The sequence below is a fragment of the Xenopus laevis genome, chromosome 1S, assembly GCF_017654675.1.
Source record: "Xenopus laevis strain J_2021 chromosome 1S, Xenopus_laevis_v10.1, whole genome shotgun sequence".
NCBI classification, from domain to species: Eukaryota; Metazoa; Chordata; class Amphibia; order Anura; family Pipidae; genus Xenopus; species Xenopus laevis.
Genome location: NC_054372.1, coordinates 171,122,272 through 171,148,027, shown reverse-complemented (window position 1 = coordinate 171,148,027; position 25,756 = coordinate 171,122,272). Strand labels below are relative to the sequence as shown.

Sequence of the window (25,756 nt, the reverse complement as noted above, 5' to 3'; positions counted from 1 at the left end):
ATGAAAAAACAAGTAAATATATTGGCCACTAAATTAATAATTAAATATTAAACACAGTCCCTTGGCATCAAAGGGAGTTAAACATGAATGAGAAGCTGAAGTGTGTTTCCCACTATTTTTCCTAGATGTCTCTAATTTACTACATCAAGCATATTAATGCATATTAATACAAAAGCATATTAAAGCATATTAATTTTAATGAGAATTAATCAGAGTAAAAAAAAAAAATCACAATAAAAGTTTGGATTATTGCTTGTTAAAATGGGTCCAAACCACTTTATTAAATGGTCATGAGCTTCAGACATAAGCAGCTTGAGAGTGTGTGCAGATAACAGTGGTCACAAACACAAGGGCACAAAGCAGTGTTGTGCTCAGAAAGCTGTGAGAATTGAGATACACAATATGTATTGCCCTTACCTGATACTTTAATATATCTACATTATAGTATGAAGCTGATGGGTTCTGTTCAGACGATTTCTTGAGGTAGGCAGTGACAGCTTGCATGTTCATCCAGAAATCTTTGTAATTGTTGTCACTCTGAGATGGATCACTAAAGCAGATTCATTAGGTCAATTGCACAGGCCACGCCAATCAACTTAAAGATGTCATGATTTTTATGGTGTCGTTTTTATTTCTAAATTACATTGTTTACACTGCAAATAATTCACTTTACCATATAAAATTTCATTCCTGAACCAGCAAGTGTATTTTTTTTTAAATTATAATATTGGTATGTAGGCGCCATCTCAGGTCATTTTGCCTGGTCATGTGCTTTCAGAAAGAGCCAGTGCTGCACTATGGAACTGCTTTCTGGCAGGCTGTTGGTTCTCCTACTCATTGTAACAAAGTGTCACAGTAGGACCTGGATTTTACTATTGAGTGCTGTTCTTAGATCTACCAGGCAGCTGTTATCTTGTATTAGGGAGCTGTTATCTGGTTACTTCCCATTGTTCTTTTGTTAGGTTGCTAAGGGGTGGGGGAGGGGTGATTTTACTCCAACTTGTAGTACAGCAGTAAAGAATGACTGTTTATCAGAGCACAGTTTATCAGAGCACAAGCCACATTATTGGGGCAGCTTGGAAACTGGCAATATGTCTAGCCCCATGTCAGATTTCAAAATTTTAAAAAAAAAAAACAGTTTGCTCTTTTGAGAAATGGATTTCAGTGCAGAATTCTGCTGGAGCAGCACTACTGAATAAAATATATATTTTTTCCCATGACAGTATCCCTTTAAACATCATGCTCATAACAGAGATGAAGGTCTGGATCAAGATGCAGTCCTAAGGAACAAGGTACCCGTTGCCTATACATTTATTTTTATTTATTTTTTAGAAATCTCGCTCCTACAATGTATTTAGTTGATTTTAGCCACAGCTAAAGTGTTATCCCATGGCTACAAACAGCTGCAACTTAAATTTCATCTAGCATACCTGTATAAAAGCTGAGTATTTGGTAGGATCTGCTCGAGTCTGCTGGTGTTTTTCAGCCTGAAGGACAAAACAGCTGGAGATGGGTTGCTTGTGAAAACCTTAATGATCCCACTTGGAAATGATATCGTCATATCCCCAGTTATTTTCACAATGCATCTGCAAAATACACCGCCATCTTTGTTAGGCACTTCCAACAATACATAATACATATTCATGATCTCTCTGCTGGCCACAGATCCACAAACCATGAGACTCTCAGACTGTGTTTCCTAAATCGCTACATATATGAAAAGACTAATTAGCATTTTAAATGCCAGACAAAACTTAAGCAAAAAACCACAAGCTGGACAAATTGCAAATGTAGAAGAAAAACATACCTTTCCTTACAGCTGCATCAGCAATTATCAAGTAAGAGTATTTTGCCATGTCGAACTCTGGAAAACATCTCTGATAAGAGAAGCTAATGTGGACGGAGGCCTGTGCTGTGTAATTTCCTCTTCCCCTTATTTACCCTCTTTCATGGCCAGGCCAAGCCAACCAGATGGTTGGCTACCATGGCTGCCCCTAGTTCTGCACTACCCCTAGCGCTGGACTACCCCTAGCGCTGGACTACCCCTAGCGCTGGACTACCCCTAGCGCTGAACTACCCCTAGCGCTGAACTACCCCTAGCGCTGAACTACCCCTAGCGCTGAACTACCCCTAGCGCTGAACTACCCCTAGCGCTGAACTACCCCTAGCGCTGGACTACCCCTAGTTCTGGCCCTGCCCTCTTTGTGAGCTGAGCACTCAAAGTGAAGGAATAAAATGAAAGTACTTTTGAATCCAAGGAGATTGCCATTTTGACTGAAAATAAAGTATAAAATTAATTTAGGTGCCACTGTGCTACCAATGGGCCAGAGCTAATGTAAAATAGATTATATGCTTCAAATCAAGTACAGGTAAAAGAAAACCTGTTATCCAGAAAGCTCTGAATTATAGGAAGGCCATCTCCCATAGACAAATAATTCCAAAAAAAAAAAGTACAGGTATGGGATCTGTTATCCAAAATGCACAGGACCCGGGGTTTCCGGATAACGGATCTTCCCGTAATTTGGATCTTCATACCTTAAGTCTACTAGAAAATCATGTAAACATTAAATAAATAGCCCAATAGGCTAGTTCTGCTTCTAATAATGATTAATTTTATCTTAATTGGGATCAAGTACAAGGTACAGTTTTATCTGAGCCCAGAGCTATAAGTGAGCAGGGAGAGACTGAGGCAGGAAGTGATGTCACACCAAGCTAATACTGCAGCTGCTATCCTAAACAAACAGAGAGCTTCTTGAGCTTTTTACTCATGGTTAAACATTAGTTCAATATAATCAGCCATTTTAAACAGAGGTCGGTGTTCTTATCCAGCAGATATATCAACTTTAGTAGTCTTGTAGTAGTCTTTAGTAGTCTCTCGTGAAAGGCAGAACAGACCTGCAAAGAGAATGCTTACTTTGTGGGATCTGCTCCTCTGAAATAGGCATTCACGGACTCTGAAAGAGCAACAGCAACTGGCAACGTGTCTTGGTTCCCAAGGGTGACTGGGCTGGGGCCCCGGGATATGCCTAGAACACAAGGGTAATTAGGTTAATTGAGTTGCATGGGAATATAAACATACTTTGTCAGTTTGTCCAATTTATTTACAATAGAAATACATGTTTCATGGGAAATGGTTACATAAATGTATATATCTACAACTTATAATTAAGAGGCATAATGGATGGATAAACTAAGATAACCTGTGTTACCCTTTCCAAGGGTACAGACATGCTAATTGTAGCATCTGGATGACTTTAGGAGACAAACGCCCCCCGCAATACCATAAACCACAGTACATGTGCGAGTAACTAACAAACATACATGCCTCATTTACTTCCAGCCGCTTGCAACGTAAGCACATCATTATAAAACCGTGGGCCTTTGGACACAAAACATTGGATTGGTCTAAACCCTGACAATGTTAAAATACCCAGCACCTTTATAGAGGATGGGAACATTTACATGTAGAAACACACACCATAATAAACTACAGTAATGTTTCTCAAAAGAAACATGAATGTTCCAGCATTACTGACACACACATCTGCTATAAAATAAAACTGATGGTTTATTAAAGCCAAAATCTTACATAAGCTGGGCGATCCCAAATTATATGTATGTAGCACGGGTATAGGACAGTTTGTCAGGTGGGCAGGTTTAGTGATCTTTCCAGACAAAGGGTAAGGGAACAATGGGGGGATGTAATATTTGCTAAGTGAAAAGTTATGCCTTTGCACGAATTCCGCGAACCCAGAAACGGCTTGGCGACCTCTTCTGAAAGCGGAATAAGGTTTGTGAATTTTATAGTTGCACCAGTGCGCAGTGAATGTAATAAAACTTCTTACTGAAAAAGATATGTTTCCTCCAGAAGATTACGACACCTTCAAAGGTAGACAACGCGCAATTAAATTCACTGTTAAGGAAGAATATTACATTGCGAAATGCAAATTTTTATTTGTGCAAATTGTTTTGCTCTTTGCAACTTTTATTACATTCCCCCGTAAGCATCTTGTTATTAGTATATATCTAAACTTCCTGCCATAAAGCAAGGCTGGACTGCTGCTTATTGCCCAACGGAAGCCAAAAAGTGACTACATTTCTGGAGTAGTCACTGTACTTTTAGAATGTACTTGTTTCTGTGGCAATGCAATGATATTACATACATCCGTGGAACACTCAAGCTTCCATTGTATAGTCCTGACATTTCCCATGATCACAACTTACCAAAGGTTGGAGTATTTGCTGCACTTATAGAAGCGGACGAGGATATTGAGGAGGAGCTTTCGACACGAGTCAAGGAGGCTGACGGAGGTGGACTAGTGTTCGTGGTTAATGGAGGGCTGAATGGACGTGGCTTAAAACAAAACAAAATACATTTAAATGTACATGAAAGTAATGTCCCATAGGGCAAATAACTCCCTCAAATAGAAATACTACATGTGTCTAGTCGGTCCCTCGAATAGAAATACTACATGTGTCTAGTCGGTCTCTCTTGTTTATCTAAATGTGTTACTAGTTCAGATTTTAGTTTGCCCTTTACTTATGCCATTGAGCAGGCTATCCAACTGGAGGCCCATGGGTAGGATGTCATATGAGAGATTTATGCCCCGCAGACTGTTTAAAGTGGTAGTTCAGTTTGTTGTAGAATGGCATATTCTCAGGAAAGTTTTTTTTTTTTTTAAATTATTTGCCATTCTCTTCAGTTTTCAAAAGAATGTGCGGGGGTTATAAATCCTATTTTTCTATTCACGCACTCTCTTATTCATCTTACATGGTCTCATATAGGGACACTATATGAAAACTGCTGAACAATGCTGCCCTAGAGAGCCCTTGTTCTACCCTCCAGTCATCTTCATTATCTCTCAATATCTGCATGTCACTGTTTGTCATGATTTGGGTTTGGAGAAAAAAAATAATCCCTATGTATCACTTTTTTTATCAGTATGTCCTTATTTCTAGATAATATTAAAAGGCCTATATCAATCTTTTCTCTGCATAAGTAAAATTGGCTCCTGTCACATAACATCAAACACCCTCACTGGACATTGGTAGACATAAAAGTCTACAGACCCTCCCCAATCCCTGTACTTTACACACAATAGAAATTAAGTGGGCAGTAGGCAAGAGTACGTACTACTTCATTAATTCCACAGAGTTTCGCCGCAGAAAGCTTTGGACGTGAAGCAGGTCGAGGTGGTGGGCCGATGCTGCCAACTGAAAGAGGTGTAGTCGGCCTTGCAGGAGGGGACACTGTTAAAGAACGATATATGTGTATTTATTTACATTTAGAAAGCCTGTTGTTTATATGGAACATGCTCTTTCAGAGGGGATTTACAATGGAACAAAGGCTTCATGAAGTGATCGGCTAAGCTTCATTCAGAGGGGAAGGATGGAAAGAGCATTATTTAAAAAACGCAAGCTTCTGCTGTACCATTCACATGGATTCTGGGCTTTGGAGTTATATATCTCTACTAGTCATGCGTAAATAGTCAAATAGTCTACTTAAATCCGACCCAAACCTTCCCAGACCCAACCCACCATGCTGTCACCACTTGTATACGTTTGTCCCACAAAGTTGAAGGCTACATTTATGTTAGTACATGGTTAGCACAGGGGTATCATAACCATTAGCTGGTTCAGGATTCAGAGTTAGTTTTAGTAGGGTTAGTGTAAGGGGGTCTGCAGCTGCATCTGCAAGAGCGGATTTACTGTTTTGAGAGTCACAACCACATGGGCAACATTCTCACAAAACATTTTTAACTCTTAAAATTGAAACCATCCTTGACAGTCCAACTGGGACAGCGGAATAGGATTTTGAGTTTGTACATGGACTTTCAAAATACCCATTTATTAAGATTTTTTTTAAAGATGTCTACAGGAGCTCGCTATCTTGGATCTTATGAGGCCATCTTTTGAGTTTTAATGGCACTGCACATGCTCAGTTTGCTCCGGGCTGCTGTTGAGGAGCTAATGGCAGAGGTTGTTGAAAATCATCAAGGAGAAAATTAGGTAGGATACCTGGTATTATTCATTTATATTTTGATGCAGAATTCCCTGGTTACTGAGCTGTCAGGTAATGTAAATCAGAATTAATTACTTATTAGCTTAGTATTGTTACAAGTAACTGACAGCAGCACAGAGCATGTGCAGTGAACCACCAGACAAGAAGTTGGAGAGCTACCGGGGCATCTTCAGAGGTACAGATCTTCACTGCTAAAGGGCTAGTAAAAATAGGGTTAGAAAAACCACTCAAAACAAAATGTGTAGCATTTCTAGCCTACTTTTTAAAGAGACAATTGCCATATAAAATATTAGTCAGTTTAGAATAAAATAAATGCCCAAAAAGAAGCCCTTAATGTAACCCTATGGGTGTGAGTAACAGGACAAAATAGCACATGGTGTGAGTATGCATTTGTTTGCTAACAAAAAGCACACATTGCAGGCATTCCCAAGACTCCATAACTGGTACAGTCGTGCAATTCCACATACCATTGTGCTTAGTAACAGGAGAAAATGGGCTACTGCTGGAGGATGAAGATATTGAAGACTTCTCCAAAGAAACAGAACTTTCCTCAGTGAATACATTATCTGACCAATAGCTAATGTTAGCCAAGTCACTAGCAGCTGCCACAGCACAGGATCTCTGAGCTCTTTCTGATATAATATACGGCACATTGTCAGCTTTGTCATAAAGGCTATGAAATCTTTGAAGTTTTCTGTGGCTCCCTGTATTCTGCTTGAAAATCCCATAAAAAGAGGTCCAATGCTTTTGAGGCTGTGAAGAGGAGGGTTGTGTGGTCTCTACACATGCATTTACTGGGCCACGGGTATCAAAGAGGCTGTTGCCAAAGTCTATATGGGATGTATTTGCAGAATCACAACCTGGTGTGTCATCAAATGGAAAGGCAGAAGCTGTGGGGGGAAAGGGAAAATTCCCCAACTGCTCCTTTTCTGCAGCTAAAGAGAAAGGGAAAGACAGCAGAAAGTAGGATACACTGTGCAACCAAGAGGGATTGTCACACTTTTGCCAGTGAGAGGCTTGTGGACTACATAGTGACAGTAGTCAGTGAACTAAGTGCAACAGCACGATGTCTGGATAAAAAAACTGAGATATGGCATGCTGAAGGAATTCCTTAATCATAATAAATCATTGTTTTACCTGTGGAGCTTGAGGAGGAAATGGGAGACGACTCATGCGATGAGCCAAAAAATGGATCCCAAGCGAGAAGATCGCTGTTGACTTTCCTGCCAAAGGACAGCATACAACTTTTGTCAAACAAATGCCAACAGTATACCCAAATACACAGTGAAACAGAACGTTTACACTATTCGTGGTTTATTTTCTGACGAAGGGGCATGACCCCAAAACGTTACATCACTAACGCAAATAAACATGCAGGGGTTAACCCCGCTACACTAGCCATCATGTTTTTGGTATCAATTCCTGATTATTTTCCAGTCAAGACATAATCGTGGTGTAGCTTATACTGCACAAAGATCTTAGAAGCAATGCTGCATGTTTAATTTCTGTATATAAATGCCACGTATACAGAGAGACGGTGTGTGCCCACAATAATCTACAGTCAAATGAAAAAGTTTGGGAACCCCTCTTAATTCTTTGGAGTTTTGTGTATCATTGGCTGAGCTTTCAAAGTAGCAACTTCCTTTTAATATAGAACAAGCCTTATGGAAACAGTAGTATTTCAGTAGTGACAAAGTTTATTGAATTAACAGAAAATATGCAATATGCATCATAACAAAATTAGACAGGTGCATAAATGTGGGCACCCCAACAGAGATATTACATCAATACTTAGTTGAGCCTCCTTTTGCAAATATAACAGCCTCTAGACGTCTCCTATATCCTTTGATGAGTGTCTGGATTCTGGATGGCGGTATTTTTGACCATTCGTCCATACAAAATCTCTCCAGTTCAGTTAAATTTGATGGCTGCCCAGCATGGACGGCCTGCTTCAAATCATCCCATAGATTTTCCATGATATTTAATTTCGGGGACTGTGATGGCCATTCCAGAATATTGTACTTCTCCCTCTGCATAAATGCCTTTGTACATTTCCCAGTGCGTTTATGGTCATTGTCTTGTTGGAATTTCCAACCCCTGCGTAACTTCAACTTTGTGACTGATGCTTGAACATTATCCTGAAGAATTTGTTGATATTGAGTTAAATTCATCCGACCCTCGACTTTAACAAGGGCCCCAGTCCCTGAATTAGCCACACAGCCCCACAGCATGATGGAACCTCCACCAAATTTGACAGTCGTTAGCAGGTGTTTTGCTTGGAATGCAGTGTTCTTCTTCCACCATGCAAAGCGCTTTTTGTTATGACCAAATAACTAAATTTTTGTCTCAGTCCAAAGCACCAAAATGACTGTGGCTTGTCTAAATGAGCTTTTGCACACAACAAGTGACTGTTTGTGGCATGAGTGCAAAGAGGGCTTCTTTCTCATCACCCTGCCATAAAGATGTTCTTTGTGCAAATTGTGCTGAATTGTAGAACAATTTACAGATACACCATCTGCAGCAAGATGTTCTTGCAAGTCTTTGGAGGTGATCTTTGGGTTGTCTGTAACCATTCTCACAATCCTCCACATATGCCGCTCCTGTATTTTTCTTGGCCTGCCAGACCTGGGTTTTACAGCAACTGTGCCTGTGGTCTTCCGTTTCCTGATTACATTCCTTACAGTTGAAACGGACAGTTTAAACCTCTGAGATAGGTTTTTGTAGCCTTCCTCTAAACTATGATACTGAACATTCTTTGTTTTCAGATCTTTAGAGAGTTGCTTTGAAGATCCCATGCTGTCACACTTCAGGAGAGTCAAACAGAAGCACAACTTGCAATTGGCCACCTTAAAGGGCATGTAAAGTCTAAAATAGAATAAGGCTAGAAATTATGTATTTTGTATACTAAATATAAACATGAACTTACTGCACCACAAGCCTAATCAAACAAATGATTTATGCTTTCAAAGTTGGCTACAGGGGGTCACCATCTTGTAACTTTGTTAAACATCTTTGCAAGACTAAGACTGTGCACATGCTCAGTGTGGTCTGGGCTGCTTAGGGATCATCATAAACAAAGCTGCTTGAGTTCTGCATGGCTGGGAGGTAAGGCCAGGGCTCCCCCTGCTGTTCATAAGTATGATTGTTTCCCTGCTCAGCAGTTAGGGACCATCTGACAATTCCTATCCACAGAAGTAAATGAAGGGGGAATTTCACTGCATACAGTCAGGTTTCTTACAAAAACGGTACACATTTTTTAATTAAAGTATATTGGAGATAGGTATATTTTTCATTACAGAAAGTATAAATGGGATTTTATTTTTTTGCCTTTACATGCCCTTTAAATACATTTTCTCATGATTGGACACACCTGCCTATGAAGTTCAAGGCTTAACAAGCTAATCCAACCAATTTGGTGTTGCCAGTCATCAGTATTGAGCAGTTACATGCATTCAAATTAGCAAAATTACAAGGGTATCCAAATTTTTGCACAGCCAGTTTTTCACATTTGATTTAATTACATACAACTGAATACTGCTTCATTAAAAATCTTTGTTCAGAAAACACCCCTATACTCAGATGTTCCTGGGAAATGAAAGACATACCACGGTCATCTTTTCTGTGGAGTAAATTATTATGCAGGCTGAAAGGGGTTCCCAAACTTTTTCATATTACTGTATACTTTCATAGTGAAATGGCTATTTAAGTGACTAAACAGCGTTTAAGATCTTGACAATAGAAAAATGGCCTAGGCTCCAAGCCATGATTGGATTATCCTGATGTGGCCCAGCCTGTTGGTAGCCAATTTAGGTAAAGGTAAGTTCTCCAAGTGGATCTTATTGTGTATGTCCAGCAAAGTTGCTCTTCGATTGGAAATAGTTTTCAAGAGAATACTTAATAACAATCACCTACAGATAATATGTAAGTGTTTACTTACTCTGGTTGTCCTGTTAGCTTAGTCCTATTCATATCTTCACCTAAACAAAAACCCAAATAAAACAATATTTATTCTATCACACTAGAGCATATCTGACACATAGGGAAATATAACTAGTAGTATGTGTTGATTTAGAGCCCAATACTGCTGAGCTAACAAAGCTAAATGCTATAGTGAAAGATGTGGGCAAGCAATCACAAACAAAGCCAACTCCTTCCCAAAAATAAAACAAGAACAGTATAATATTTGTCCTCTAGTTATTAACTGATAGTGGCTTCTGGTATATAAAAAACAGTAATAAAAAATTGACTTACTTGACGAGATCCTGTTCATCTGTGCCTGCCGGGAGAAATGTAATTGTAATTTACATTTTTTTTTCAAATTCACGTGTTACATGCTGTCACAATGCTTGCCCAAAACAAGAACTGGACAGTCCAGTTTTAAACAGAATTCTGAAAATCATACCCTTATGATGCACATTTTGGCCAATCACAGCCACGGAGTCATCGCTCCCTGATCATCATCGCCTCCGTCCCTTATATAATCAAATTTGCCCCCAACATCACCTGTTCTATCACCATCTTCCAACATCCTCCCCTGGATTGCTGAGCTTTTATGCATACGGGGGGGGGGGTCCCTATCATTAGTGAATCATTAATAAGTAGTACACACTCAGCTCTGCCCACCCATTCTACCAAGAGAAAAACAGTGGAAAGACAGGGACATAGATATGTTCATGTGCACCCTAAACTAAGGGAAGGGCAAATTAGTGCACATTTATATGTAGAGGATACACTGTTCTGCCTGTTTTTGCTATTAAACAAAAGGTTTTACTTTTTATTGACAGAGTTCCAAACCCACTAACAAATCGTAATCAAGAAATTATATTACCTGACATAAGCAGAATTTATTTGTGAAAGTTACTGTTCATCCCTGCTGCTTTAAATTTCCTGAAATATTTATACATTCTGTGTTGTATTTTTACCATTGTTGCTTTTTGGGATTGTTTTTCACCTTAAATTGGATGGGAAAAGCAGCTGAGCCTTATGGCAATTTGAACTCTGGGTGGCCGAATTAATCAGTGACAACTGAACCCCTGTTGTGGGTTACACGCAAATCTACACAAACACCTGCCTTTGCTATTAATAATTCAATGAGCATTTACTCTACTGTAAATCATGTTCTATACTCACCGGACTTTGTCTCTGTTGGAAATATTAAAAAAGAAAGAAGAGGAGAGTTAGGAGTCAAGTATTGTCATGTTAAATGAGGACAGTGTAAACAAATCATACAGTGAAAAATACAAAACAACTGCATGCAATCCCTTTGCTAAATGTAGCATATCGTTTAAAACACAGTAACCCCATATAATGCATTATTTTTACCAATAATAATACTAACAATATAATACTACTGCAATATTAATACTATCCTATATAATAAAGTTGAAGTGTCTATGCGTCCAGTCCCTGTGTCCGTGGGATTGCGCTACTGCGCATGCGCCCCACGGACCGTCTCTGGCGAATTTATTTTAGACTAGAACAATTCTGTTTTTATAAATGTTTGACTACATATGTTCTAGCGCCCGTTAATTTAACGGGCTTAATGTCTAGTACTATAATAATTATCTTGCATGGGTTTGTTTATTATAAAGACTGGCTTTCCTGCAGGACGTGGTGCACTGATCTCTAGTGCAGACCTTCTCCTTTCGATGCCTATTGAAATGCCATTCTTAAAGACACACAGTGCCTTTGATACTGATACTTTAAAGTATGGATGTGCTGAACCCTGATTTGCATATGCAATTAAAGGGGGGGCAATCCACACAAAAATAAAAAAGTTAAATTTTCAGTCTAAAATCACATGATAATTAGAGTTCAGATACGGCTTGTCCAAATACTCAATTGCCTGAATCCTGAAAAAATGTTTTGTCTTTGGCTGAAGTTGGAATTCACTGTGCCCTCCAATAAGAAATACAGTAATACTACTAATTTAAAAAAATGAAATAAACCGGCAAACATAGTTTAAAGTACTACATCTAAATTCTAATAATTATTTCCTATAGTTGAGCAAAGACACCTAGCTGCCTAAAGCCGTCCTTATGAAGCTGGCTCTGTGTTTTCAGGCAATTTCTATTTACTGTACGTAGATAGGTAAAGTAGGGGAAATTTTTTGAAAGCTGTGGTTCTCCCTGAAAGGATAATAGCAACCAAAATATGCTATAAAAAGGACAATACTAGTGGTGCAGGGCTGGCAGCAAATACAGCAATTGGTTGACCCGAACTGGGCCGACAACTGAGAGTCGCAAGAGTTTTGGGTCGACACACTGTTCAATAGAAACTAGAGCAAATATGCCTTGCACATATAGTGAATGCTATATACAAGGTATGTATTATAGGGCAGGATATAAACATACCGTATATAAATCTTTAACATATTACACTAAAAATACAAGGCAGTCATTTTATTTAAAAATGTACAACAAAAATGTGACTGCTACATATATGACTGTAAAGCTTATCAGTTGTGCATTAATAAAAAAAGAATTGTTAAGAAATAAAATAAAAAAAATACAAGGCAGTATATTAAGACAAACTTTTTTTTTTCAAACATAAACAAAATTTTGTATTTATAAAAGAAAATGTGTTTTTGAAAAGTATAAAGCCGTAAGGGATATTATTTTGCTTTCCCGATAATCTCACTTAGTTTAAATAGAGATATTGAGCTCTGTATAAACACCCCCTCCCTTTATTCCTTTCAGTTGAGCAAAAGTCTACTATACAGGAGGTTTCTCTGTGTACTGGTAACCAGAAGAACCCGATGATGAACCTGGACGTTAAAAACATGGATTAGCATCAATATTTCCATTTGCCAGGTTTAAAACAAGACAAAAGTATGTTCAGCACAAGCCATAAGACATAAAATCATATTAAAATGTCAGATTTCTGGGAATGTGATGCAAAGATGAAGAAAGCACTTACAGACACAGCTGGGGAAAGGGAAATATTTCCTATGGACACTTTCAGCTCATCCAGAGAGGCCAGAGTGTTGTGTGCCCCATTATTTGGCTGCACAGGCTTGATCTCCACGTGGAATCTCTTTGGCCCATCTTCATCGGAGTCAGAATCACTTGAGTAGAAATGGTTTTCTTTGGTATGTGGGCAGCAGTTAAGGGAAACAGACACTCAATGGATCATTTTCGACTGCAAGTGCAGTGAGCAAAGTGCAATTGCCATGTTTTTTTCTCCCATAATGCAGCATTTTAACCCAACAATTTGAGCACTGTTGCACTTGCCAGAAAGAGTTGTGGTGGGCGCAATTCTGTTAAGTTTTTTTGAAGTCCAGTTACAGTAATTTCCAGCACTCTGCGCATGCAACGCAAAGCATCTTATTCTTTTGGTGCAGTTACACCTCTGGAATTACTGGAAGGCTGTCTCCATTTTAATCAAATAATACCGGTTTTTAAAAAGTATTAGATGTTTCTCGGTTATAATGAAACAGTACCTTGTACTGGATCCTAACTAAGATATAAATCATATGTATTTGAGGCAAAATAATCCTATTGGGTTTATATAATGTTTATATTAATTTAAGAAGGAGATCCAAATGACAGAAGACCCATTATCCAGAAAACCCAGGTCCCATGCATTCTAGATAACTAGGTATGTACCTCAATAGTTGGGAGTATCCAGCACTAATCCACACCATCAATTAATATGAAATACAACACAGAATGGTTCAGTATACCACTACATTGCACATATACAACATGAAGCAAAATAACGCATAGATACAAACCAAACCCACTTTACATTGCCCCTTCCTGCACTACTAAATGTACAAAGAGCACCCTGCACACAGCAAATAGTAGGTACATACACAACTGCAGGCAACCCCTAATCAATGAGAGCCTCAAAAAAGGGTATAATTCTGGATTTCTTCTGGTTTAATACTAAATCCCTCTTCATCGACTGCAGGGAGGTTCTGTAAAAACACGAAAGAGACATGATTACACTTTACAAGTACATTAGAGGACATTATAGACAAATAGCAGGGGACCTTTTTACCCATAAAGAGGATCACCGTACCAGAGGCCACCCCTTTAGACTAGAAGAAAAGAACTTTCATTTGAAGCAACGTAGGGGGTTCTTCACAGTCAGGACAGTGAGGTTGTGGAATGCACTGCCGGGTGATGTTGTGATGCTGATTCAGTTAATGACTATAAGAATGGCTTGGATGATTTTTTGGACAGACATAATATCCAAGGCTATTGTGATACTAAACTCTACAATAAGTAAAGATATGGGTATATATGGTTTATGTGAGTGTATGTATGTATGTATGTATGTATGTATGTATGTATGTATGTATGTATGTATGTATGTATGTATGTATGTATGTATGTATGCAGTAACACTCTGGCACTGGATATTCTGCACACTTTTATATAAATATATAATATTGACATCCTCTAAAACAGAGCATTCACATTCTCTATAAATGATAAAATCCTGCCAAATAAGTCCTATTTAATTTTTTTAGTTCAGTTATGGCATCTTTATTTAGTCAAAACTGTTTACTATTCAGCCAATGTATGGTGGCAGGGTCAGGCTGGCCCACTGGGATCCCAGGAAAAATCCTGATGGGCCCCGCTCTTTCTGATTAACAAATTTCCAGATAAAAGACACCATACTTGCACAATGTGCATTTTCTTGGAATTCTCAAAAACTCAGATATAATAAATGATTATTTTGTGATTTATCTAACTTTCCTTGCACACAAGCAGCATAAATGTCCCAATCCTCTTCTGATATTCTATACTGACCCCTAAATTGCCTATTTAAGGCTACACTATCTCTATCACACTTAAATCTGACTAATTCATGACATCATTCCAAAACACTCAGTATTTGCAGCTCTGTGTGCCTCATTATTTATTAACCACTAGCACAATGACAAGCAAGCCAGAAAGTAAACATTGTAAGTCAAACCCAGTTAGGCCTTGCTTCAACGCTTTCACCTTGCAGCTATCGACACTGGAAAAGCTTTATTTACTGAATGTTCCATTTACTGAGAGCCGAGCAGGCACACGGCAGCAAACCATTATAAGGTATACCATAGCTTAAAGTGACAGGTTTATATACAAATTGCCCCCAAAATTCACTTGTAGTTTTTAAGGGGATAAATAGCATGGAAATCAAGGCCTATAGCCATTCCACCCGATAATTTTGGTGGCCACTACTCGAATCATCACAAATAATTGTATAATTTTAGTATATATGTGATGCTGTGAAACAATATGGCAACATTATTTAAAAAGTACCCTAAACACTATAATGTTCTATCTAGGTGAATGGTGTTTATTATTGTTATAAAACAATGAAAACACTGGGGAGGATCAGATGTTTTTTATTTTACAGACAGAGATGTGTGTGTTGTTTTGGCATTGTGATATTAAAGTAACCAAACATCAGGAAATAAATACTGTTATTTAGAAGTAAGAATTGTGACAATTGCCAGAAAGAGCTGTGGAAAAATGATATTGAGTTATACTGCATTAAGAGTTCACACCAGATGTGGCTGGATAACAGCTCCCAGCTTGTAAAACCCTTCATAACATGTTAGTCAGAGTTGTAGTCCGGAAAGCACACAAAAAAAGATACAATTCTAAAATGTAAAGCTAAAACAAGACAAAGAAAAAGCATTATTAATGGATTTACTGATAATGTGCAAAGAAACATAACAGAAGTGATGTAACCGAGGTACTTACCAGAGAATCAGCATCTGCATTTTCCCTGTGGGGAAGAGAAAACCGCCCGTTAGCAGGTGGATCCAAAGCACAACACAATATTGCCTGCTGTTAATGTACGAGAGTCTTACCATAAAAAAAATACAAACACAGAAAATTAAGGGCTCTGAGTGCAGGGGTAGGCAGCTCGGGTGATTAGTCACCCCGAAGAAGAGGAGATTAGTTGCCGGGCGCCTAATCACACTGAATCTGCCAGTGTGTCTCTGCCCTCTGCTAACCCAGACTTCAAACACTAGAATCTCAATGTCTCTATTGTAGGAATTTAAGGGTTAATACTAAGGAATGTAATTGTGGGTCATTTGATTCACTTAACAGTTCTAGTTTATCTAGCGTTAAAGGGCATGTAAAGTGTAAAATAGAATAAGGCTAGAAATGCTGTATTTTGTATACTAAATATAAACATGAACTTACTAATAATCAAAAAAAATATAATTTATGCTTTCAAAGTTGGCTACAGGGGGTCACCATCTTGTAACTTTGTTAAACATCTTTGCAAGACTAAGACTGTGCACATGCTCAGTGTGGTCTGGTCTGCTTAGGGATCATAAACAAAGCTGCTTGAGTTCTGCATGGCTGGGAAGTAAGGCGGGGGCTCCCCCTGCTGTTCATAAGTATGATTGTTTCCCTGCTCAGCAGTTAGGGACCGTCTGACAATTCCTATCCACAGCAGTAAATGAAGGGAGAATTTCACTGCATACAGTCAGGTTTCTCATGAAAACGGTACAAATTTTTTAATTAAAGTATATTGGAAATAGGTTTCTTTTCCATTAAAGAAAGTAAAAATGTGATTTTATTTTTTTGCCTTTACATGCCCTTTAAGGCTGTGCCAAGAACATGCTTTTACTGTTGCTATTGATACTGCTCACAAGACATAGGGTCAATTGTCGCTTACACAGATTCTGTATCTTTTTCCTTTTTGATTATTGCTGGCAGCCCAAAGGTTTTTCTTTTTCTTTGTTTTACACCTGAAAAAAGAATACAAATGAAGAGCGCACAAGATGTAGGAAACCGTTATTTAATGAGCACAACTAATTAAAGTATGATTTAGTGACCTTCCCCATCAAGGATTGAAACGGGATATTTTTTATTCTTTCTAAATGCCCATATCTGCATTACTGTGTTTCAGCTTGCTTTTTTTATTTAAATCTTTGACTTTGCTTTGTTTGAATGACTTATATACTGTATCAGTCCCCCGCACATCTGCAAGAAAGCTATTCCCTGTGTTTATTCTCCTTCCAGTATAAAAGTGTTTCCTTATGTTCCCCTTCAGTTTCCCTCGCTCCAACCTCATGATTCACCCCCTGCTTATAACAAACAAATATACGTAAAGGTATGTATCTATTATTACATCTTTTATGACACAACTCACCTTCCACTACCACTGCTGTGTTACATTCTTCAAATTCAACGGGACCTAAAAGGAAATATGGAAAATTTTAATACAATCGGTGCAATCAGGGATCAGTACAATACGAAAAAGGTAAACATCAGGCTTTACTTGATATAAATGTGGTTGGAAATCTAATTTATTATAGTACGTGATCAAAAGCTATGAACGTGATGGGTCATCAGTGAATTATTAATATTATTATTTTGCTCTATGGATTCAACTCAACAAGTTTACTATGCTCAGTTTCAGTAATAAACGGGTTTCTTTTAAGACAGCAAATATGCTCCATAAACAGGAGACGCAATCTTGTTCTGCCCTCCAGTGGCTACACTAGTGTACTACAAAGTCTTATATAAACTTTTTATGAATGAAAAGCTATTAAAATAACAATCCCACCTACTAATACGTTAAATATACACGGTAGTTGCTTTGTTGTCTTTAGGTATGAGAATGTCATGCCCTGGATAAATGAAACCTTTATAAACATATGGATGTCAACTTTACCTCGTTTTTGTATCCTTTGTATATCGTTTTAAATTGCACAGATTTATAGATTATATAAATATTTATAAAAGGGTTATCTGCACTAATACTTACACTTGCTTCTTAGGATAAAGACAAAGGTCTGGCAAAAGTAGATAACCCAACTCACAAAAGTGGAGAGAGCCAATTTCAGGAGTAAAAGTGGTGGTAAATTGGTGTGAAATATTTTCTCCATATTCACATAACAGAAATCTGACTAAATTCCGACTCAGCCGCCACTTTTCATGTTTTAGTGAAAGTAAGACAGTTTACAGACACTTTGGCTTTTAAACGACATAAAAATGTAGCAAAAATGACATTTGAAACGACATTTTCTACCGACATTTTAAAAATGGAGTAAAGCTCAGTATAACTATTCCCGATGTGTCAGATCAATTCTAAAATAATCTGCTCTGTTTTGGTTCTCCCAATCTTCATTTCACACCTCTTGTAGGTGCCCCATTGGGGAATTATTATCATATTAATAGGGATGAGCATTTTATAGTCAGGGCATACGTTTCTGTCTAATCCTATAGGTGTAAAAGCCTCATTAACAAAACAATTAAAACACTGATTAAACAAAAATAAGTGTATTTTATACAATTGTATAAGTAAAATGTTTTTAACACACATTTGCATTATTTTACTAGTACAAGCTTAATGAATGAGGCAATATTAGCCATTTGAGTGAATATATGATCTTAAGGAAAAGTAAAGCATCCCAGCCATTTTTTTGTTTTACCAGCAATAAGACACTTGACCAAAGATAATAAATCATATTTCTGATACAAATCCCTATATTATGCAAAATAGCTGTTCTTGTATTTAGACCCTTATATCTTCTTACAGAAGTGGAATTTAACAGATGTGTAGGCAGATTTAGAAAGCCTGAAAAAAAAGATATATAATTTTCCTAGGTTAAATAAACCCCCTCCCCCAAAAAATCCAATTTGATGTCTGAATGACAGGTGTAGTAAGGGCTAAAGACAAATTCAGAAAACACTACAAAATGTAGTGCAAAAGACAAAATCTGAAAACTATCTGTTTAAAAGGCAAATTTACAAAAGTGGAGATAGAGGTTTGCGAATTTGGTGGCAAATCTGACACTTTTATCTCACTCTCAATATCACCACTTTTGTGAATTCCCTCCATTATGTTGTAGCACTACAATACCCACTCAGTAGATCCTGCTTCCTATTACATCAGTTGTCAAAGGGCTGCTTTGCTTTCAATCAAAATATAGTGTAGAAAATGTATTCAGTGCATTCTTGTTCCCTGGTTTTTGCTTATTTAGTTTTTCCCCTTTTCTATTTTTGTTTATTTTGTTTTTATTTCTTCTTTACTGTTCTTTGTGTGGTGGCAAGGTATTACCCCTATAAACCAAATAAATGATGGCACATAAAATCACAGAAAGAAACCAAAATACCTGCGTCCTAGGCTGGTATCCCTGCTGCCTATCTAATATTGAAGAAAACAAATGTAACTGAAAACTTAAACAAGCTGAATAATTAAAGAAAAACTATACTTCCCAAACAATGTAGGTCACTATAAAAAAAGATATTGCTTAAAACAGCTCATGTGTAAAACCCTGCTTCATGTAAATAAAACCTTTTCATAAAAATATATGGTTTTTAGTAGTATGTGCCATTGGGTAATCATAAATAGATAATTGCCATTTTAAAAAATAAGGGCCTCCCTCTGGGATCGTAGAATTCACGGTGCACACAAACAAACCCTACTTGTTAGGTCACATGAGCCAATTAACACAGTCTTTTGCTTCCTACCCTTCTTCCTGTTACAGTGTTGCAGTATTTCTGGTCAGGTGATCTCTGAGGCAGCACACAGACCATCAGGAAATGGTGGCTCAAGGCAAGAGATGTAAAAGAGCAATATTTACTTAAATATATGTACCAGTTTAATAAGATTCTTTAATATGCCACTTCATTTGATTTTAACGATCTGTTGCTCAAGTATTCATTTTGGGGGTATAGTTTTCCTTTAACAAAAATTGAAACTATATGCAAAAGGGTTAATATTCATTAGCTCTGAGAGCTCCCCACTTCTGTGGTCTTATTAATGTGAGTGTACTGGTACTATCTGATGATGATGATGAGAGAACTCTTGGCGGCCCTGCACCCTGAGTAGGTACTTTGTGCAAGTGCTGTTTCCCTCTCAGTGTGTGTCTGCTCTCACATTAGATGCATATACTTCCCATGCCAGTAAGTGCTGGCAAGGCTTTGCGTGCCTGGCACGGTGCCGGTTGAAAGCCCAGCTGGACATCAGAGCGCACCGCGACCCCCTCCTGCCAATGTCACTTTTAAATCATTTCCTTGGAAAAGTTTATTCAACCTCTCCCTCAGAATACAGTGTGCCAGCCATCTCTATGCTGTCTCACCGTGGGGATGGCTGATCTTTTTTGACAGTCCTAAAGCAAGAGAGCAAGTCCTAATGAACAGCTTGATATGAGTGGAATTCGAAATGTTTTAGCCTCAATTAATTCTGCGGTCAAAACAGATGATTGCTCTAAGTGCTCCAGTCATCAGGGTGGGTCAGTGAGGGTCAATCTTGTGAGTAAACAAAGCACTCACTTTCTCTATTTAAACTTTATCCACTGTAGGTTGGGATTGTGCTTTGGCTTAAGCCCTAGCAATGTGTTATAGTAACATAGTAAGTTAGGGTAAAAAAAGACACACATCCATCAAGTTCAACTTTTTAACTCTATTTTAACCTACCTGCCAGTTGATCCAGAGGAAGGCAAAAAAAGAAAAAAAAAAAAAAGAAAATACATTGTACTATGAGCTATCTCCCATAACCCTGTATTCCCTCACTAAAAAGCCATCCAACCCCTTCTTAAAGTTATCTAATGTATCAGCCTGTACAACTGATTCAGGGAGAGAATTCCACATCTTCACATCTCTCACTGTAAAAAAAAATAAAACCCTTCCGAATATTATGTGCAAACAAGGCACAAGTTTCTGTACAGTGACTATACATTACATGGGCATACCTGGTGAAGTAATATAAAGCAGCATAAAATATAAAATACATGATTTATACAGTTCATCAAACATTCCTATCTGTCCAAAATTATCCCGACACCTGTCTGCCCAACATCAAATTGCAAAATGATTAATATGAATGGGGATTAATATGAAGTTGCCCCCCTCCCCTTCTGGGAAGGCTTTCCACTAGATTTTGGCACAGTGTTGGTGAATTTGCTTCCATTCAGCCATAAAAGCGTCAGGTTAGGCAGTGCTCACAATCATTTCTATTCATCCCACAGGGGCTAAGTTGGGTTGAAGCCAAGCCATTGTGCAGGAGTCGCTTTTCCAATCCCATCTCAGCAAACCCATTCTGTATGGACGGCTCTGTTCTAGAGCCAGGGTCAGACGGCCCAGACCCGATCCTCACCAGCTCTCCCCCAGGCCGTAGATCTCCCTCCCCTGACGCACTGATGGTACTCTAAGTAGAGATCATTATTCCTCCTCTGCAACTTTACTGTGTCCATTATGCATTCATGCAGGTAGTGTTTTTTTACAGCACTTGGCACTGTACACTGTTTGTCTCTAATGGCCCATAAAACCCCATACAAAATTGTTCTTGTCCGGACAATGTTTTCAGGTACAATTGGAAACTCCTTTCCACCTGAGGACGTAATTTTAGACATAGTGACCAGATACTTTGCGATACGTAGTGTATGATACAGGTATCCTTGTACAGGTATGGGACCTGTTATCCAGAGTGCTTGGAATCTGAAGTTTTCCATATAACTGATCTGTCTGTAATTTGGATCTTCATACCTTAAGTCTACTAGAAAATAGACTAGATTTATCAAGGGTCGAATTTCGAAGTAAAAATACTTCGAAATTCGACCATCAAATTTAAATTCTTTGACTTCGAATATCGAAGTCAACGTTTTTTTCAGGGAATTTGGGTATCCTGCAGTCGAATTAAAATCGTTCGATCAAACGATTAAATCCTTTGGACCGAACGTTTCAAAGGATTTCAGCGACCGAACGATTTTAATTCGACTTCCAAAAACTTAAAAAACTGCTCTAGAAGGTCCCCATAAGACGAAGTTTTTTTTTTAAAGAGACAGTACTTCGATTATCGAATGGTTGAATATTCAAAGTATTTTACTTCTAATCGAATTCGAAGTCGAAGTATCTTATTTGATGGTTGAAGTACTGGTGAGCCGCCAAGGTTTACCTTGACGTGGTATGGCGGCTTACCAATTTTATGATCATAACTTTGTAACAAAAAACCCTGTTTTTCTTTTTTCAGACAGGGGATTATTGTATTTAAATATGTTTTTATATGGCCTTAGGAGTGCACCCACAACCCTTCTCTTGTACTTGATAAATCTGCCCCTAAATAACCCCAATAGGTTTGCTTCCAATACAGATTAATTATATCTTAGTTTAGATAAAGTACAAGTTACTATTTTATTGTTACAGAGAAAATGCAACTTATTTTTAAATATTTGGATTATTTGGATAAAATGGAGTCTATTGGAGACGGCCTTTCCGTAATTCGGAGCTTTCTGGATAAAGGGTTTCCGGATACTTATACCTCTATTCTAAGCACACAAAAGCTGGCTGAGAATGTTTGGAGCTGTGTTGCCCATATAGTAACCCATTTGACTCCCTGTTCACTTTGTTAAAACGTATTATATTCCGCCCAAGTAAAGTGTATGCAGAGACAGAGAGCTGAGCAGGAGGGTACTGGAAAGAATTAAGTATGGTGCAACATAAGTCGGGGAAATTAAAACGAAGGTGAAGAAAACAGTGCACAGTGTACAGCACAGTGAAATTAGCAAACAAACAACTACAGCCAAAACTGTGCCAGCTGACAGACTAAAATAGTTACAAGAGAACCAACCATCAACCAACACATACCCAGCACTGCTTATATTACAGTCCCATAGTCCCATGCAGTTATCTACCACTTTGTTAAATCAGGACTTGCCCAGACCAGCTGGATAGACAGGTAGGAGCAGAAATAGGAAGAGCTTCTACTATAATTGCCTTTGTGATTCAAAAAAAGAAGAATAAAAAGGTAGAATCACTGGGCCAGTGCTCTTCTTCCAAATGCTCTGGCCCAGGTTACTTTGCTTGTGAGTGCTGCCATACTCAGTGGCATAACTACAGAGGAAACAAATTAAAGCAAATGCGGGTGCTAGAATAACATTTTTGTTATTATTCTATTATGTCTAATAGATTATCTTTCTTTTCAGGACCTCTTCTATTTAACTTTCACTTGGACTTGCAAATAGCTGCCTGGTTGCTGGAGTAATGAAGCCCTAGCAACTAGCAATTACAAGCCTGAATGCTGCAAAACAAAAAATGTAAAACAAAGACTAAACAAGGTCTTGAAATATTGCTGTCTACGTTAGAGCTAAAGGTTCCTTTTTTCATTTTTATATATATATATAGAGACACACAAACTGGTATGGGACCTGTTATCCAGAATTCTTTGGACTTGGGGTTTTCTAGATAGGGGATCTTTCTGTAATTTGGATCTCCATGCCATAAGCATAAGCGTTGATTAAACCCAGTAAGATTGCTGTGCCTCCTTCCTGTAATTCGGAGGTTTCTGAATAATGGGTTTCTAGATAACAGACCCCATACCTATATATCTTTATGGTGATGGCATCTTCGGTGCAACAAGTACCTGTTTTAAAACTTAAACTGAATTTACTCCTAAGTAGAGTTTATTTTTTTTTTTAATTAAAGTTTTCTAAGGAAAACAGGTTGTGATCCCTTGTCATTTAATACACATAATTAAAAAGGGACTTAACTGCATGTGTGGTAATGATTTGAGTTTGCTAATCTTTTAATTAAAATAACAGGAATGCGGGTAGTGGCATGGGGCTGGAAACGACAAATCAGAACATACAAAAAAATACAGAAGCCAACCAACCCCCTTGGAAGTAGTGAAATCAACTGCATGAGTATTACTGCATACACTCACCTGGCCTTTCCTTCCCAGTTCCTTTAGACTCTGCAAACTTCTGTAATAGGCTATCCACGGTGATGTTTGCCATGTTGTTTATTAAGTCTTCATGAACCTGAATGAAAAAACAGATACTGGAACATGCACACATATACCTGAATGTACCTATTATACCTGAATTATTCCATTCCATTTTTTTATATCTAATTTTAAAATTTGCTATGGGGCTAGACATTTTGACATTTCCCAGCTGCCCTCAGGTCATGTGACTTGTGCTCTGATAAACTTCAGTCACACTTTACTGCTGCACTGCAAGTTGGAGTGATGTCATTACCCTTCCCTCCTACAAGCTGCTGTAATATAAATAGAGCCTTAGTAGAAAGTAAAACAAATAGAGCCTTGTCTGCTGAGCCTGTCAATTGAACAATAGGCAGGAATCAAGATAAGCTCTCACTGACACCACTTCAGAAGGACTGAAATAAGATAGTCCTGTGATTATATAGTGAATAAAGTACCCCCTCTTGTAAAATATAAGGATATTATAAGTTACTGAGGAATTTCATGACCATATAAAAACACGAGGCCGAAGGCCGAGTGTTTTTATACAGGTCATGGAACTCCGAGGTAACTTCTAATATCCTCATATTTTACAACTGGGGGTACTTTATTTATTATAATACACAAGTTTCAGACACAAGTCATGTGACTGAAATGACATCAGAACTCACCGTTTATAACTGATGACATCAGAGCTCACCGTTTATAAGGATATAATTTACAAGATATTCATGGCTTTTGTGTATTATATATATATATATATATATATATATATATATACATACACACACACATAAAATTCAGTAATTGAGTAAGGTTAGATATGAGAAACTGTTTGCACAGTTGCTGGGTTAGCATTAATTAATTTACAAAAAAAATCAAAAAAAAAAAAAAAAACAAGCTTACCTGACCAATCTGGATATGGACTTCATTGATGGAATGGGAGAAAGACTCAATGATTTCTTTTACACGGATGAGATGAGCTTCTTCAATATCCTGGAATTTCTGTTAAAGCCAAATCAAATGTTTACTAAGTGTTCTTGCAAACAGTCAATTGTAATGATATCATTGAAAACACGTTTCATTGCTCACAATTGGTTATACCTTGTCACGCTTAACAGCAATTTTTTTATCAGTATTTGTCTGGATTTGGTCACGAAAGGTTGGCGTGGTTCTAACCTGCCTGTGCAATTCATAATCTAATATCTCCTCTCTGTTATCTCATTTTCTATGGGGCCTGACGATTTGTGTTTTTTTTTTAGAATAGTCTAATCTCAAACCAGGACAGAAATAGTTAAATAACGAGACCACAGTCCCGGTAACCCTTGCTTGCCTTGCTTTGTGGTGTCCCAGGGAAAGAAAATAATAGGTAGTCAGTTTTGGGACAGCTCCACCGTTTCTTTTTTCATTTTCTTACTAACTTCCTATGAATTGAGCGCATGGTCCTATATGTTCATATAATACACAAAAGCCATGAATATCTTGTAAATTATATCCTTATAAACGGTGAGTTCTGATGTCATCAGTTATAAACGGTGAGTTCTGATGTGATTTCTGTCACATGACTCCCTAAAACATGTGTATTATAATAAATAAAGTACCCCCAGTTGCAAAATATGAGGATATTAGAAGTTACCTCGGAGTTGCATGACCTGTATAAAAACACTCGGCCTTCGGCCTCGTGTTTTTATATGGAATATCTGTAAATAGCACATAACAGCCCCTGTTTCCTTACAGGATTTTATGGAGTTTGCTCACTCTCATTGAGGGGTTCGGTATACAATACATATATACAGCATAAAGCTTATAAGTGCTTCAGCATCTGACAACCAATCAGAACAAAAAGTAAATGGCATCCTGCAAGCAGAGATTCTACTCCCTAAGTCTAAGGTCACACTGGGCGATAAGTCGCCCGCGATTTTTAAAAGAAAGTCGCGACGACAAGGCGATCGCCTTTGTGCAGAAGGAAAGTTTAGAGCGACTTTTACCAGAAAGCGATTATCATCCCATAGTGCTGTGCGCTACGTCCATGCGCTGTTTGTCCGTACTGGTGCGGCCTCTCTA

At 38.0% G+C, this 25,756-nt stretch overlaps 1 protein-coding gene across 5 annotated transcripts in view; it reads right to left on the bottom strand.

Annotated features, from left to right (window-relative positions):
• Positions 1-25,756, bottom strand: part of fcho2.S (FCH and mu domain containing endocytic adaptor 2 S homeolog) — a 71,072-nt gene that overhangs the window by 8,139 nt on the left and 37,177 nt on the right. Inside the window, exons 7-24 of one of the 5 annotated variants that reach the window (XM_041580495.1) lie at positions 24,599-24,697; positions 23,654-23,750; positions 17,138-17,182; positions 16,661-16,733; positions 15,730-15,754; positions 13,886-13,943; positions 12,941-13,116; positions 11,153-11,164; positions 10,274-10,298; positions 9,960-9,999; positions 7,160-7,245; positions 6,490-6,957; positions 5,135-5,250; positions 4,225-4,354; positions 3,846-3,881; positions 2,915-3,026; positions 1,431-1,586; positions 418-550 (exon numbers count right to left, since the gene is read on the bottom strand). In XM_041580495.1, coding sequence (XP_041436429.1) covers positions 418-550; positions 1,431-1,586; positions 2,915-3,026; positions 3,846-3,881; positions 4,225-4,354; positions 5,135-5,250; positions 6,490-6,957; positions 7,160-7,245; positions 9,960-9,999; positions 10,274-10,298; positions 11,153-11,164; positions 12,941-13,116; positions 13,886-13,943; positions 15,730-15,754; positions 16,661-16,733; positions 17,138-17,182; positions 23,654-23,750; positions 24,599-24,697 — 1,887 coding nt within the window. Of the gene's footprint in view, positions 1-417; positions 551-1,430; positions 1,587-2,914; positions 3,027-3,845; positions 3,914-4,224; positions 4,355-5,134; positions 5,251-6,489; positions 6,958-7,159; positions 7,246-9,959; positions 10,000-10,273; positions 10,299-11,152; positions 11,165-12,940; positions 13,117-13,885; positions 13,944-15,729; positions 15,755-16,660; positions 16,734-17,137; positions 17,183-23,653; positions 23,751-24,598; positions 24,698-25,756 lie in introns of those variants that run through there. The other 4 variants (XM_041580496.1, XM_018244413.2, XM_018244414.2 and 1 more) reach the window with 4 other exon arrangements.